Below are 17,943 nucleotides of genomic sequence, written 5' to 3' on the forward strand. Positions count from 1 at the left end.
TAAAGGTGCAAAGGAAATGTACTTATAAACAGCCATGATAGCAGTGTTGGCGGGCATGATTAGAACACATGTTGGCGCGAAACAAATATAAAATTTATTTAAAATAAATATAAATATCTAAAGAGGTAAAAATATTTAATTTTCGGTTTTCCGCAGGCAAATTCCGCAAGGAGTTCCGCAAGACGTTCCGCTGCACGACGTGTCGGCGAGTTCGATTACTGAACATGTCCAGTCGGAGGCGGAGTCAGATCGACGGATCGTTGTGTCGGTACTACGGAAATTCTTTCACGCAGTGCGAAAATATTCCCATGAACTCTGTCACCCGTGATTCATGACGTCTTTATTTTCAGACTCAAAAATTGGGTGGAATCTCTAAAACCAAAGACCATTGTAATCGCCGGAGCCGCCAACAATAATACCATTTAAAATGTCTACCCTTTAAAATACCGACACGCATACACGCGACTCACACTATCCCGTTCTCTATAAGAGCACGCCACAGTGCGAACACCCCCCTAACGTCACGTATATATTGTATATTTACTTAAAAAAATCGATATACTTATAATGACTGTATAATAAATTGAATATTAAAGTTCGAAGGAGACCAATTCCCACTGACCTCTGTCTCTTTCCTCGCACGTGTGCCGTCGCCGAACCGAAAATAATTGACGTCATCGCCGAATTTGCACACGTTAAATTTGTACATAAAATTGAAAAAAAAAACCGATAATATGTAAAATTGTCTGTCAAAGTTGAACGATTTTAATGTATGCATTGTAAACGTTTAAAACAAAAAAATATATAAAAAGACCGTTTTCAAAACGATTCAATATTTGTTTTTATTAATAATAATAAAATTAATAATAGTTAGTGTAGGGAGCTGTTGGCTCGCGTGGCATGAAGGGCTGACCACCACCCTCCTACGCATTGTAACCCGGCCACTTGAATTAATGACTTTAAAAGTCGCTTGATGACTTAGGCCTAAGGTGGTGCCTTGAGTATTAGCCTAGCTGATTATTATTATTATTATTAATTATTTTAAAATTAGGATTTATAATTTTTTTAACCATATTCCTACATTGTGGTATTGCTAATTGACCCTATTTGAAACGTTGGCACAATCTTATGGCTGCTACTATAAAGCTTCGTTAACATTATCCAACTTTTGTGGACCAGCTTGTTAAATCATTTTATTACCCCAACTAATTGTCGGTGTGAAAACAACATACAAATACTAATAATACGCACTTACAAGAAGGGTACCCGAGGTGTTTATTGCCGATTTTGTTCAAAGTCGGTCGTAATGTAGACCTATGTGAGATATGAAATTTCCCAAAAGAAGACGTTGCACTACCCATTCGATTTGCCATGGCAACCGAAAAGGTTTTTGACCACTTTAAACCACAATAAGATTTTTTCCTTATTTTACCCAAACATTTTTACCATTTTACCCCCAAAATGTTCCAATTTACCCAAACTTGATGGAATTTACTTAAATGTGGTCCAAATTACCCATTTCGTGATTTTAAATTAAAAAAAATTTCGTGGCTGTGATTTTTTGTTTTAAGTGATCAAAACAAAAAATTTCGTGGCTGTGATTTTTTGTTTTAAGTGATCAAAACATTTTCGGTTGCCATGGAAAATCGAATTAGTAGTGCAACGTCTCCTTTTGGTAAATTTCATATCTCATATAGGTCTACATTTCGCCCGACTTCCAACAAAAACGGCCATAAACACCTCGGGTACTCTCCTTGCTAGTTACTTAAGTCACTACGACCATCAAACTGAGGACAAATTGATCAACAAAAACTGTAAAGCGAGAGATCCGCTTCAGTGTCAATAGGTCAAACCCAATATCCTCGTCCGCAATTCCTTTCAAAGGGCAGAAGGTTGTCAATTTCTATGGCGAGCAATCACAATTACCCGAGACACCTTACTATATAGCGCGATAGTAGAGAGGTGGCAAGGTAGGAACGGACGTCTTATCAAGCCGACATTTCCCCAGTTGACCACAGGGGAAAGTAATAGGTTGACCCCCAGGAATAAGACAGCCAATAAGCGAGGAAGGGGTCGACGTTCAAAAGAAGAAAACACGAAGGTAATGTTTTGGTGGGGGCCTTCAGTGATGGATGGACTCTATCAAGGACTTTCCAATTTAGGCCCTATCTCTATAGCCTCACGCGATACCAGGCGCCAAGATTGAGAATCGCGACATCAGCGGGACAGTGCCGCGATAAGTCCAAGAGGCATCCGATTATACTAACATTCTAATTAATAGCCGTTTCCTTATGAACTGCCCGAGTCGTTTCAAAGAATTTAGGTTGAGGAAAAGCCGTAACGGCTTAGCTATGGTTCAAAGCGGCGACAGCGACGTTAAAACCTTTAGCGCCGACATCACCACGCTCCAAAGCCACGAGGTAGTTTCTAATTAATAGCCGCAGTTTGGATGTTTTTAATTACCTCTTACACGAGATTGATGTCGAGGTAAAATAATGAAGTTAAATACGGTAAGAGAAATGCTTTGTCTCTAGAAGTAAACATACCATTAGTGGGAAATCTTTGCTTTTAATAATAATTAAATTTATCTAGGTTTAACTTACGAAATTTCAGATTGGAGATAAGTCGTTCTTATTAGATAACTATTATTTTATTCGATACGTTATTTATTCGAGACAATAGGCGATTCAATAAAACGTCTTCAAGGAAATTGGCAAGGAGTAATATTTCCAAGAGCCAGAACCTACAAGTCTCTGTTTATATAGTGCTTGTTGATTTAATTGTAACTTTTCACCTGTAAATAGAACGTCGTGTTTTTGTTAAGCATTATTACGTTAAAAAAAGCTACCCGGTTAAAAGGAAACACTTTTTGCATACCGCACAAGTGAAAAGTTTCCAATATTTCAACAACCACTATATAAACAGTAACTTGCCAGTCCTGGTTCTCGGAAATATTACTCTCGGCAGTTTCCTTGGAGATGTTTTATTGAAGCGTCTATTGAATCGGAATTTTCATTAAAGATACAAAAATGGGAATTAGTAAGGTATTAATATCAGCTATTAAATTTAAGATATATGCCGGATTAGAAATTGTCTTGACGCGAATATAAAGGGATTAAAATATTATCTTTTTGTCAAGCGGGATTAATTACAATTAAAGAGTAACAGTAATTTAGCTAGGTTATTTGGAAATGAACGCTTCTACGACGCGGTCTTAAGAAAGATTGGATGTAGGAACCATTCCTTTATCTTGTCACAAACAGGCGAGGTTCCCATCTCAAATTTCCGGTTTTCCCAAAATCCGCGATTCCCAGAAATTTCATCAGATAGAAGAAAGAATTTATTGAAGTTAACAGAGAATACGAAGATGCAACTGTAGACTTCGTTTTCTAGATTGTTCTTCTCACATATAGAGAGCCCGCGTGCAGAGAGCTGTAGGCTCGCGTGGCAAGCTGCTCGTTAACTTAGGCCTGTGGGGTTCCTTAGGTATTAGCTTAGCTGGTTATTATTATTATTAATATTATCATATGTAACATAAGTGTGCCTCTGTTTAAAATCTCTGTATTAAAAATTTCAATGAGACTTTGTTTCATAGCCACCAAAGAAAATACGGACTAACGTCTCGTAAAACTGGTTTTAACTTCCTTCCCTCCCCGCCAGAACTAGTTTTGATGACGACAAAACCGTCATCGACTGGGAAGTGACGTCAATTACGTTATATCCTAGCAACAAGGTCTTATTGTGAAAAAGTTATTTCTGGCACACTTATGAGTAATTATGTTACATATGATATTATTATTACAGCGAGAAAGGTGGAAAGACGTCACGTACGAGGAAAGGCGAAGGGGGCGTGGTTTTTCTTCCGGGAATCATGAGGAAAGCAGAGTGCTGCCCAGATTTTCTCCGCTAACCTTAATATATTCTTGCTAAATTCTTGGAAACTATCCACACAAGCATCGCGACACTTCCCGGTAAACGACCTTAAAAACTATAACTCGCGACTTATCATTCAAAATTTAAATCTAAAACTTTCTGTTTTTGGGACTTTTCCTCAACTTCTCAAATGCATTTATTTTAATAAACTTCCGGTAATTGTAATTTGTACTCTGGAGTTGGATGTAATAAAGGGATAAAGCGTTGTTGGGTAGTCGGCCGTGCGACCTCTTCTCGTCTCGCCGACAGGCTCATATTACCCGGTCATTAATCGTCCTAAACTCGCTCCCGCAAAAGCAATTTGGAAAGTGTCCCTCGTTTATAGATAGGGTGGCTATAGTTGACCTTTGACCCCCGACCGTTTTATAATAGGACCAATTTTTCGCCTTCTAAACGTACGGCCTAAAACGTGTATTATTTATTCAACACAGTAGCCTGAAGTTAATTCATTCTAAAATCGGAAACACGTTGATAATTGGTCGGGCTGCCCATTGATTTGTAGCCCGGATAAATAGCTCTTTGCTTTTGGGCTAATGCGGCAGGCGTTTCTGACATTCCGATGATCGGCTCTCGGATAAAGAATATTGGTGCCTATAACTCCCGGAGAAAGTAAGTCTGATACCGACTGCTATTGATATCAGACGAAGAACAGGGGATTTAATCTCACGTTGGTACAAGGTTATTTGGACGTCAATAAGACGATTGTCAAGAAAATCATAATATGGGTATTATTTAGAGTAATTGACGTTGAATCGAGAGGTCTGACATTTGCAAATTTTGCGTACGGGTTTTGAATATCAAAGTGGTTTCAGAAAATAAAACTGATTTTGAGATTTCAGAGCACGATTTTCATGTTGATTTCGAGATTTTCATGATGATTTCGGGATTTTCATGTTGATTTCGGGATTTTCATGATGATTTCGAGATTTTCATGTTGATTTTGGGATTTTCATGTTGATTTCTGGATTATCATGCTGATTTCTTGATTTTTAAGTTGATTTCATGATTTTCATGTTGAGTTCAAGTTTTCTAAATTATTTTTCTCTAGATTGTACGGGATTTGTACGAAGTCTGTTAAAATATTATTCCATGTTTAATGTAAGAATTGGGGTATTCATTGAACATATGTCACTTTGATTTAGTTAAAAAAAATTAAATATATATATAATATTTAAATATTTTGGCCTTAATTCTGCGTAAAACGATAATTGTCGTAGTTTTACACGTAACTTAGCAGAAATCTTCCACATTTTCAAGATAGTTTCGGAACCAGACATAAACAGACATAAACGAGACGCTTTAGTGTCCATCAGTGCATTTCTGCTGACGTCCAAACGCATATTAATGGTTAATAAACCCTAATTGAGGTTATTAAGTTAACAAGGGCACCGTAGTCTCGCGTGGCATGCAGGGCTTGCCACCACCTCCTACGCATTGTAACCCGGCCACCTGATTTAAAGGCATTAAAAGTCGCTAGATGACTTGGGGTTATGGTGGTACCTTGGCCATTAGCCTAGCTGATTATTAATACTATTACTATTATTTCCTAGTTTACCAACTATTTCACGAAGCAGTTATTTATTAAACCAAGTTCAATATTTACTTCCTTTCATGAAGTACAAAATTCTTCGTAACAAAATTCAACTATAAATATTTTAGGCAAAACACCGTAAGTTTTTTAATACTTCAAATATTTATCCCATAAAGGTCTATAATATCTGTGACGCTATTGAACTCACTAAATAAACAAAGATTTATGTTGTATTGATTTCCTCCCAGCCTCAATGGAAAAGCTAAAAATATTGTTTGAAATAAAAAAAACATTACTAAACTTATCACGTTCCAATAATTCGTTATTATTGTACACGCCAAACATGGATAACGAATAAAAGAGGCAACGCAATTCTACGCAATTATATTTATTTTGGGGGAAGCCAACCGGAAAACCAGGATAAAGGCAGATAAATAATAATAGTTACAAAGCGTAGGCCCTGTTTCTACCAAAGAAATAGGGTTAGTTTCGGAAAATCAAACCAGCCGACATTACTAATCTGGTCAGCCCCCAAATATTCAGAAAGAAAATAGCTAGTCCCCTAAAAAGCAGCTTGATATAATTAAAAAATCACTGAATACGCAGCCATTTATTTAGAATATATGATTAAGATTGTAGAAATTAAACGGATCGAATTACCGTAACACTCTAAGTCAAATGACTTAATAGATGACAGATGGACAGACAGACGGACAGACAGACATCGAAAGAACGAGGTAGGTCGAATTAAAGAGTTCCAATTCTTTGAATTTCTGGGCCAGCCAGGCATTATATGTACCGGAGGATCGACTGGTGAGAGAGCAAGGGTGTCCGGCCGAGCGCAAAGACAAAGCGAAACTAATTGGCCAATAATGGGCTTCGATCCGAAACGGTCAAGTTGACCAACATATCCAACGCAGCTGCCCAATTCCTTCCGAGCAAAACGCGCCAAGGCACGTAATTTGCTTGCTGGGAAGCCACGCTCAGCTGGGAGGAAGGGAACAGGGCTCTATATATAAATGTACACCCCAGTTGCCAGCTCTCTCTCTCTCTCTCTCTCTCTCTCTATCTCTCTCTCTCTCTATCTATCTCTCTCTCTCTCTCTCTCTCTCTCTCTCTCTCTCTCTCTCTCTCTCTCTCTCGCCTCTTCCAGTGGAAGAGGATGAAGAAGCCCGGGATGAGAAGATGGAGAAATAGTGCTTCACATCACCTAAAGAGGGTGGTCTCTTTCTCCGTCACAGGCGGATGGCGTTGTCCTAGAAAAGAGGGCTTAGCGAATTTCAACCGGAATATCTGCGCTAAGAGATTTCCGAATGATACGAATGACCAGGTGTGGCCGACACTTACGGAAAGCCGTAGGCCCAATTTCCCTCCTCCCTTCGTTCTACAGTTGAAGTTGTTGCAACAAGTTTAAGGGAACTCCATTTCGCATAGACATCGTATCGAAATAAAAACTGTAGACATTTTTCAATTTCCTGCGTGGAAAATGGGAAAATTCATTTCTAGGTTTTTAAAAAGGTTCACTAAAAATGAGCGCATTTTTAAAAACAATTTTACTTGGAATTTCCTTCAGTCAAAATTATTAAGAAATACTAAATGACGAACAAATTCTTTGGAAATAAATTGAAAAAAGGTTAGATGCTATTTGACAAAAACACGTGCCGCTAAAAGAATTCATTTAATTAGAAAAGATTCGTAATAAAAATTCTAAAAAAGAATTGAATAGAAAACTAAAGTATGATTAAATTATTAATCTTCAAAGATAAATAACTAATTAGGTAAATAGGTAGTATGATTACAAAATTCATAGAGATGGCGCGGTTTAGTGGATAAAAGCTAAACAATCCCGGTTCAATAAATTGATTGAAAGAGAGAAGTCAACAACGAAGAGCCATCTACCGAATACTTTATAAAAACACGATTTAAATACACATTGTAAAGTAATCTAGATTTACAACCAGAAACCTTCAAATTAGGTATATGTTACAATCATTGTAGAAGACGGTTCAGTACACCGTCATACCATTTTATTCTAATTTTTCATTAAAATAAGGTTTGCAAGAGCATATTTAAAAAGTTATACATATTTTTATTCACAAATCGAATATCGTAGTTTTTTATTTGTTTACACTCGTAACCCCCTGACTAAAAAAAGGTATGATCTAGCATCTGAAATCTGGCGTTCGTGACGTGGTCCATCAAATAAAATATGATCATTAGTTAGTTAATCGATAATTATCTTATTTTTATTTTTATCTTATATTTTCTGAAAATATTTTTCTAATACCGGTATCGGCCAATATCGGCTTCGCTTAAGCCAATATTGGCCGATACTGTTATTAAAAAATAGGCCGATATATTGGTGCATCCCTACTTCAAATCTTAACTTATCGCGTAAAATAAATATTTGTGATTAATATAAAATGTATCTTTATAGCACAATAAAATCAATTCCATTCAACGCTAATTGGTATATATATATGTCTATAAAGTATTTTTTAATCTTAAATTAATCCATATATATATATATATGGATTAATTTATATTAATATATATATTTATATATCATAAAATACTAACCGAAAAAATTCATAAAAAGGTTTAATTAAGACCTTATTGGTATGAAGTAGTCGATCCTTTCACCTTTCCTACCTCGTAAGAGATTTCCGAAATTAAGCAATACTTTGTGGCGAAAGGGGCACCCGGGATGAAAGCGGTAGTCGAAAACCAAACCACTAATGAGGCAAATCTCGCGAATATAATCCTGCCATAATTAAATCCCAATCTACCCGAAAAATGTATATAAAATGTCGATATATTTTTGTCAAGGAATGAGATTAAAACTTCCATTAAAAGGTTGAGAGTTCGCGTCTCTCCTAGGATCGGATTTTGGACGTAAGACTTATTTTACATAAATTTCTATACAGCCCTAATAAAGAAGAAAATTTCTAGGAATGGGGTTTGAACGATAAGACACCGAACTTAGTTTATATATCTTTCTTTCTCTCTAGAGGTATTTTAAGCATAAACTCCACGTGAAATCGATATTTTTCATGAATAAATTGAGGAATATTTCGGATTTTGGTGGAGTATTAACCGAGCCAGTTGTGTTCACAATGATTCTCCTAGTTATCAATTAAAAGACTAGTGCTCGGATTTCGATTAATTTTTAAAATTTGTGGATAATGAATAAACAATTCCGAGCACTATAAGAGACCCAGGGTTGTTAATTTTTTGTTTCAATAAATTTAAAAATAATTAATTGATTTTAATTGATAATTAAGATAATTTATATTTGAATTTTATAGATTTTTAAATATCTGATTCCTCTTTTTCTTTGAAAATTGCTGGTTAATTTGTATGCAGCGGTAATGTAAACTAAAGTGTAAATACTTCTTAAGTAAATGTATTAATCGTGGTTTAGTTTGTTCTAAATTGGCATTGCTACAAACACAAATACATTGAAGAATTATAGAACTCCGTACTCCTGATTTGAATTCTGAGAGCTTTCTGATTGATGGTTCGGTAACCATGCGTTAACCCATTGCCAGCACGTGGCCTCTGAAAAATCAGCCGCCAGTGGTCGCTGTATTGTCCTATCACGGCCAACTTTTGATGAAGTGCTGTTGCGCTAAAGTTGGCCGTGGTTTTTTATATAGTTGGCTTCCATGGTAGCATCCAGGGCGGGATTAACTCTATTTGGGGGTAGGGGGGCTCTGTGCAACTTAGAATTTGGGGCCCTTAAAAAATTCAGACTTTACTTTTTGACTTTATTAACGCCAATGAGTTATAAACATTAATTACCAATAGTATGAAAAAACAAGATGTCAAAGATATTTCCGTACACACAATCCCGCTGATGTGTTAATCCTCAGAGTCCGAATAAAACATTCACCCCTGTCCCAGATTTCAACAATCACAGTCCGATATAAAACATTCACCCTGCATAAAAATTCGTACCAGAAAGCGTCTAACATAGTAAATAATCACAGTCCGATATAAAACATTCACCATAAAATTACCACCAGAATTTCCATAAAGTCTACAACACAGTAAATAATCAAGCCTGATATAAAAAATTCACCATCAAAATTAGCTCCAGCAAGTCTCCAACAAAGCAAATAATCACAGACCGATATAAAACATTCACCCTGTATCAAATTTCGCATCAGAAAGCCCCAACAAAGCAAATAATCACAGTCCGATATAAAACATTCACCCTGTATCAAATTTCGCATCAGAAAGCTCCAACAAAGCAAATAATCACAGTCCGATATAAAACATTCACCCTGTATAAAATTTCGCACCAGAAATTTCCAACAAAGCAAATAATCACAGTCCGATATAAAACATTCACCCTGTATAAAATTTCGCACTAGAAAGCGTCTAAATGCATAGTAAATAATCACATAGGGATTGTGTGAAAAAATCATTTAGTTGATGATAGCTATGGGGCTAATTTTTTTTGGGTCCCGCAGGAAGTGGGTAAACGCTATAACGTTGTTTCTTTTCGCTGGGTCGGGGATGATGACTTCATTTTACTCCGATTCCGTGGTGGCGAATAGTTTGAGTCAGAGTAAAAACGTTTTCCCAAAATGTCTGCCTGTGGCCTTTTTAGCAGATAAATTCTGGCTAGCAGACGACCAAATCCGATTTACTCCTTTATATTTTCTTTTCAGAAGGAGCAGCACCGTAACCAGGATTTGATTTCAGGGTGGGCACGCAATGGAAAAAAAAATAAAAAAAAAAATAAAAAATTGTACATACAACCATACGGTCCAGGGTGGGCACGGCCCAGCCGCCCCCCCCCCCTGGTTACGGCCCTGAGAAGGAGTAAAAAGAGTAGCCCTAATACTCCGGAACAAGTGGAGTAATTCCCATCGCCGGAACAGGTGAATAAAACGTTTTACGGTAAAAAGAGTACACTTTTAGTGCGATAACAGGTGAAAAGAAACTCCCTATATAGTGACTACAAGGTTAATAAACTTAATATTATCTTTGCTTCTGTGTATCTCAATTTTTGTATACATTTTTTCGCCGTAGCCAAAACGTGTATACAAACGCCACTACCTACCCTTCCCATTCTAAAGCTTAAAGGGGAACGGCCAAGCTTTTCCAAATATGGCCTTATTTCCGTATCAAAAGATTAACAAGACGTTTAATATACTAACACGTACCTTTTTTTGTCTTGAAAAAATAGCTTTTGGCCCAAAAAGTTGAAACGAAAAATAACACCAGGTGTTTGGGTTTGAATTTTCGCCGCCACCTTAGGGGCTGCCGCCAGCGCCCCTAACCCCGTATGAGTGATATGCGAACTATCCTAACTTTTAAAATCGCGCAATTTAGGCTTAAGTCTCTTATAACTGGAACTCGCCGCGCGTGCAAAACATATTTTTTGCGTCTTCAGCAGCGCGCGCTTTTACGTTGTTTTTCTGTCTCACTGACTACTCACCAGGTGTCGCGGCGGACGCGCGCTTTTCGATTTCCCGAAATTTCTTTATTTTATTAAAAATTAACCACTCAATATTTTTTGATGTGGTTTTCACCATAAACTTTAGTTTTTAATGGGCTATTGGGCTATCTATCTGGTTAAAGCTTGACCGTTCCCCTTTAAGAAAAGCACTTTCTAGTTGGTCAACAATAATATTAAATTCAAAACAAAATAGTTCCCCTCCGATTTAAGAACAGCAATAGAAAAATAAAAACAATCTTTCTACCTCGTTCAAAGATGGCGCTGTCGGCCAGTCGCTGCTATTGAAGGGTTGATGGGTCATTCGATGAGAAGCAATTTTGATTTTGACGGTTACTTCAAGCTCATTTCCCGGGAGTGCAATGCGCTACGGGCCAGAACCAGAAATAAGGTCTTCGAAAGACACGAAGGCCAGTAGATAATATATAATTTTCTTGCTCGAAATTAATCAGCGAGATGAATAAGGTTCACCACTAGGGGGCCCCCTAACGGGACCGAAGATGGCCCTACCAACAAAAAAGAGAGAACCCTAGAAGCAAACAAACTGGGGGCCTTTTCCCCCGCCGTGTCGTGCGTCCAAGATTACGAGATGACCACTCCAAGACCAATATTTCGGAAGAAAGGTTTCTTTCGTTCGACGAACCACGTCATTATTGAAAAGCAATAAGAAATAACTACGACTCGGTTAAACTAACCTGATTCTTTGGGCGACGTTAATAGTAGGGTACACTCTACACTCATTCGGGATACAATTTACCGGTTATTCGAGGTCAATAAGATCGGGTACCTGTAAAGACTTCTTTTATCTTTCGATGTATTTTCCCGTATTGTTTTTCAATAAGGAAATACCTTTATTTTCGGGCCTCGCAACCGAGAATATAAGGTCCAAAGGGGCCAAAGGTCAAGAAGGAGAATTTGCTATTTATTATCGAGTTTATTTAACGGCAATTGATGGAAGTAAAAAAAATTTCCCAAACGTCAAATTTATTTTTAGTTAAATTGAACGTTCAAATTGCATAAATATTCGAGGCTTATTGGGTTTAAATATTCGAATATTATCTCGGTGAATCCGGGAAAATTTGGAATATAAAGTCAACATATAGTACCAATTTATTGGCGATTTATTGGCACGATGAAATATAACGGTCGTTTCTTAAGTGAGTCGGTTTTGTAATCTTGTATGTAATTCTATAATCTTGTATGTAATTCTATACTGCCTGTTTAATTTAACAAGACATTAACTTCCGGGACGACATAAGGATCTTAGAAAATTATTTAAAAGGGCCTAGTTCTTAAGAGATTAAAAAAATTAATTAATAAGTTCTAACAAGAATTAATTCCCCTTAACAGAAAATACGAGTAACAGCATCTTGTTCGCCTACTAATTAGCGGGAGAAAGAGCACGCCCATTCGCCTTTCTTCGTGTAACCTTTCTCTCGTTTCTCCCGGTAAGGTGTAGGCGGAGAATATCTCCTGGGAATCATGAACACAGAATCAATAGCTGCTCTGTTAACCCGAATATAATCTTGGTTCCAGTCTTAGTTATAATCAATAATACATCTATAAGATAACGTAGCTTTCAAATTCTTACGTCACTGTCTCTTACTTTTAGAAGTCTACGAGCGCGCCCTAGACTAACTTATAGTTTTCCATCTTGGGACGTAAAAGACCAACGTGTTATATTTCTATTATTTTTAATTTTAATTGTATAGAAACATCTATTTACAATAATTGGGGATGGAATGTTAGAACATCAATAACAACAATAAACAGCTCTCCGAAATCCATCAATGGATCACTCCTTGGAGAGACAGAGTCTGAAATTCAATGACGCGAATCGGTAATTAGGCCCATTTTCGCGTGCCCAATTTCCCCCGTTCGTGAAAAGGACCTTTTCATATAGTTGTGAAGAGTCCCCATTTCGAAAGGCGTTAAGGATACGGATGACATCCGCGTTAGGACGGAAATATTCGTTGTTTATCGACTGCGAAAATCCCTTCTCTGTATAGCTACGGATAGTTATTGTTACTGTTCGGTCTGCAGCGGCTCCAGTTCCAACACAGACGCGGTATAAATTATCGGACGCGAGCGGAAAGCTCTTTCTCCATTAGAAGCCGAAGCTTTGACGTTCCAGTTTCTCCATCGCGAGTGAGTGATATACGACACGTGAAAAGACCGATATCTTTTATAAGCCTAGTGCCGGTAAATACCAACAAGCATATCCAACAAAGGCATACTTGTATCGTCAACCATTCTCGGAAACAGAAATGGCGCTATAGGAAAAACGTTAATGACGTTTTTCAGACTTCAAATCATAAAATGAAATAAAAACGATTGGCAAGTTCGCGGTCTAAAAGCTCAGAAATTTACGTGATTTTAATGTTCCGGTTTGAACTGATGGAGAACGCTGTCGCGATACTGAAAATGTTTTTTTTTTCTCAATGTATGAAATGAAAAGAATGACCAACTAAAATACAACGTAATAAAAAATAAATAGGTACGTTCTTTTTTGACAAATGATAATATGAAGGGGGTGTGGTAGTGGTCCTCTTATCCTCTTCCTCTCTAAATTTCGCTTTATCACAAAAGGGACTTCAAGAACATATTCAAGTTAACAGAGAACACGAAGCAATAGCTATAGCCTCTGTTTTCATGATTTCCGGAATGTCTTTCCCCCGTTACCGACAGAACAGAGGCAAAGATTATAGATGATGGAAGGAAATGGGGCGTGGTTTTTCTTCCGGGAATCATAAGGTGAACAGCGTGCAGTCCACGCATTCTCCGTGAACCCCAATAAATTCTTGGGAACACGTAAGTATTTCCAAAAAAAAATTAAAGTAGAGGGACCACTTTGGATCGATAATTTTCCATTTAGAAGTTTGGCATCTCAGGCACTGATCGGATATCTTTCTATAAGACGAGGGAACTCATTTCTTAACGCTAGCCTCCGCAACGACCGCAGCGCCGTTGAGGTTGTATCGCGTTCGAATTTAAGGCCGGATAAATGGAATAGGCTGTCTGCCCAAAACTGTTTGCGAAACGCGCGCTTAAGCCGTCAAAATCGACCTATAAGATGCGCTTTGAAAAATAACCCCCAGCCGAAGAAATTGAAAAAATTGGATGTCTGAGATTGAAGAAACCATTTTTTAACGGTGAGAACGGAAACTAGACAAAGCGGGAAATTATTTTAAAGTGCTTTATGTAGCAATTAATTTTAATTATATACAGGGAGTCTGAGCTCGCTATGACAGAGCTGTATTAAAAACAGTATTTGTCCTATAATAGGAAAGCAGGAATCCATACCTTTACTTGGAATGTTTATCGCGGCAGATTTTCGTCTTGATGCGGCTGACGGGTTTTTTGACGTAACTATGTTAACTTAACAAACAACAAGGTGCGGAGTGGTTAGCGCTTTCACCTCGCAGCAAGAGGAGCCGGGTTCGATCCCAGCTTGTGGCACTGGGTGAAAACTCGGAACTACTCCTTCTGCGTTGAGTTTGCAAGTTCTCTCCCCACTGGTTAAAGGGGTTTTCCCCCGAGTTCTTCGGTTTCCCCTTCCCATAAAAACTTGTAGAGGTTAACGGTAATAGTTAGTGTATTGAGCTTTTGGCTCGCGTGGCATGAAGGGCTTGGCACCACCCTCCTACGCATTGTAACCCGGCCACCTGCTTAAAGGCATTATAAGTCGCTAGATGACTTGGGCCTAAGGTGGTGACTTGGGTATTAGCATAGCTGATTAAAAAAAAATTGGGAGAGCGCGCAGAGGGGATAAAGCCGTCAGAATGATCTTACCATACGCGATACGGAAGGATAAGCATTCCAAGTAGAGGTATGGATTCCTGTAAGAAGATAATGTTATTTATAAAGAAATATTTTTGATAGAAAGTTATAGAATTGGTTCTATTAAACAAATTTTGTTTTTCACTAAGATATGAAGTCATAAAAACAAGTTCGTACTAGAAGCCCATGAAATTTACCCGTAACCTTAAAAACAAATTGATATTTCAGAATTGAATATACTGCTGATTTTAATGAAACCACACTATGGTGCCCAAATTGGGCAATTTCGACTATTCGTCTTGGCATCAAACAATAAAATAAAAGGTGCTTGTTTTTGCGCTTGTTGCTAGTAGGCCACACTTTGAAGCTCTCTGGCGCTCTTTTAACTCATCGTAGGAAAATGGGAAAAAAACAGGCATACTTCTCAACTCACCCCTACAACTCCTTAAAAATTTTGCATAACCTTTTGAAACACCATGTATATGTATGATTACTTCTATCTTAAGAAATATATTACAAACGCACGAGTAAAGGTTTTCGCCGGCTTGGTCAGTGATACACTTATCGATCCATTTTTGTTTCATAGGCGCCTAAATGAGAAGAATCACTTAGCCCTTGGACTAAATAATATAAGGACCGTTTCGGTATACACGGAGAGCGGCCATGTTTAAAAAAATAGATAACCGTCTACATGGCAGCTCCTAGAGAGCAGTCGCTTTTACGCCTATTTTTCCCGATAGAGGGATAGGAAAATTAGTTTTACCGCTTGCTATAGAAATTCAGTAGCACCAAAACGTTCCTACATTTATTAGTCCAAACTCAGCCTCTCTACAAAACAAATTAGTTAACAAATTGGGTTACATTCGTTCCGGCGATATCAAACGTCTTTGTTTTCAACAGGACGGCGGGCCAGCTCATCAATATCGAGATGTTGTGGAGTATCCTTTAGCAATTGATTGGAAGGAATCGTCCTTTTCGATGACTTTTAAAGTCCCCAGTCCCGCACAACGTTTACTCGAGGAGTTTCATCTAGTAGCATCTATTGTATTGCAGACGCGCACTACAAATTGTTGGAGTTTACCGTCTTGCGACCTCTAACATGAACCAGAGCTCATTTTTTAATATGGTTCATCGAGCAGATACCAGCATTGCAGCGGAGGGAACTACTATTAACCCTTAATTAATTTTATTGCTCATGAAATTTGATTTTTTAATTTGCTTTAACTAAATATTTATACCTTCGGTACGAACTTGTTTCTGGTTATCTGATTTCTTAGTGAAAACCAAGACTTTTTCGACCCAACCAACTTTATTTTTTACTGCCCTGCGATAATCTCTAAACTGCACCGATTATATTTTTTGCCAAATAAATTCCTAGCACTCTGTATGGCGAGTCCTGCTCATTTTATATAATAGCTAAATGTTATCAAACGGGGGCAAAGGCCCATACGGCTCTTCAAAAATCGCAAAGTGTGATGTTTTAAAACTCCCCGAGTATATGTCTGTTTGAGATCGTTTACCTCCCATAACGTTCGGGTCTTTGACTCGTGCCATTGTCTTTGCGATTGGCGTTGCCCTACAAAGATTCTCCTTTTATTGTCAGACGAGTGACAGGCTAATCAGACAAAGAAATAATAAAAACTAGGGATCGTTTCACTCGTAAACTTTTTGTCCATCTTCCGACAGACAACGCCATCTGGTCGCGACAGTTAAAAATATAAAAGGGGAGTCTAATAGATATATATTAAATGTTTTAATAAAAATAGGCGTGCATAACAAATAAATATCGATCCCTTCTTTAAATCACCTTCGACCTGTATATCTATTAGTAAAAAAATAAAAAATTAGTAGTTAACACTTAAAAATATATATTAATAAAAAGTAAACTAAATGTAAGTATAATTACTCTTTTTAACTAAATGAATATGGCGTCCAGTCATCAACAGTTCTAATTTTTTTTAAATGAAACATATTGGTGTATTTATGAAAATTGAAATAAAAAAATCAGTAAATACAGATGGCTCTCCGATCAACAACAGTCCAATTTTTAAAATCAGCACTTAGGCGCTGAAAAAATACATAATTATTATTCTAGAAAAATTTTAAATATAAATAGGTGGCTCAGAAATATCGGCGTTGTGGTTTGAGACCCCAAAACTTTATTTATCGTTACGTTTAGCTGAATAGTCTTTTAAAACTTGTTAAATAACATTAACGCCTACCACCCTTTCGAGGTAAGGCTATAACGTTTGATCTTACGAGAAAAAAATCAATATCATTAATATTAACATATAAAACTTCCCACGCATTTCATCAAATTTTTGTTGGGAAGTATTCCAATAATTATACAGTTTAAGTAAAAATATTAATAATACTAAACGCATGAAGCTTAAGCTATAGAATTACGTTATTATTATCATCATCATGAGTAACATAATAACATAAGTATGACATTGAACGATTTCGGTTAATGATAGTCTGTCGTAGAATGACTGATAATCGTAAATTCAATAGACAATTTCTTTGTCAGTCCTTAATCACATAATGCTTTATATGGTCATTGGTGAAACAGACTATCATTAAAGAACTTAGCGTTGTGAGAAAAGGTAATGTCATACTTATGTAATTATGTTACTTATGTTATTATTGATAAACCAATTGTAGGTGAAATATCACGATATTAAAAATTAAACTCATTCAGAAGGGTTCTGTACGTAGGAAGCCAAAAATATTGATAAACGGGTAACATATTATTAACCTACTAGTAAGTCTATAATAAATTAATCGACAGTTTCGCGAACACGCCATGGGAAAACCTATGTATTTAGAGTAGTTCATGAAAACTAATTATAAAATGGGCAGGGGTGTTTATCGATTACCTTCCGGGGTCGATAATAGATTTCCCACTTCTCTCATTGGTCGCGAAGCCGCAAGCGTCGAAACCTTAATCAAGCCTATTTTAAGCCGGAGTATCTACAATTATAAAAAAAATTAATAATGGCTATTTTGGTGAACGCAATTTTCGGCTGTAGTTCGTAAAACACTTTGTGTTTTTGTTCACACGTTCCACAAAGCCCAAGTCACATCAGGGCCTAAAAACCCAGTTTAAGTTGGTTTCAATGCGAATTATTACGCCATGACAACTGTTTACAAGCGATAGTGTGAACGCGGCTCCAAAGTTGCTGAGATTTCACGTGTACCTTTAGTGCTACAAAATATGTCAATTTAC

The 17,943-nt window shown here is 37.1% G+C and overlaps 1 protein-coding gene across 3 annotated transcripts in view; it reads left to right on the plus strand.

Annotated features, from left to right (window-relative positions):
• The window catches only part of LOC149935101 (orexin/Hypocretin receptor type 1-like), a 50,526-nt gene extending 49,722 nt beyond the window's left edge, over positions 1 to 804 (plus strand). For 2 of the 3 annotated variants that reach the window (XM_090181248.1, XM_090181249.1), the window contains exons 6-7: positions 157 to 292; positions 351 to 804. In XM_090181248.1, coding sequence (XP_090037374.1) covers positions 157 to 292; positions 351 to 426 — 212 coding nt within the window. In that variant the 3' untranslated portion in view covers positions 427 to 804. The remainder of the gene's footprint in view (positions 1 to 156; positions 293 to 350) is intronic. The other variant, XM_090181250.1, reaches the window with a different exon arrangement.
• Positions 805 to 17,943: the final 17,139 nt, after the last annotated feature.

Source organism: Leiobunum rupestre, chromosome 7 (assembly GCF_980474605.1).
Source record: "Leiobunum rupestre chromosome 7, qqLeiRupe1.1.hap1, whole genome shotgun sequence".
In the NCBI taxonomy this organism is placed as follows: Eukaryota; Metazoa; Arthropoda; class Arachnida; order Opiliones; family Sclerosomatidae; genus Leiobunum; species Leiobunum rupestre.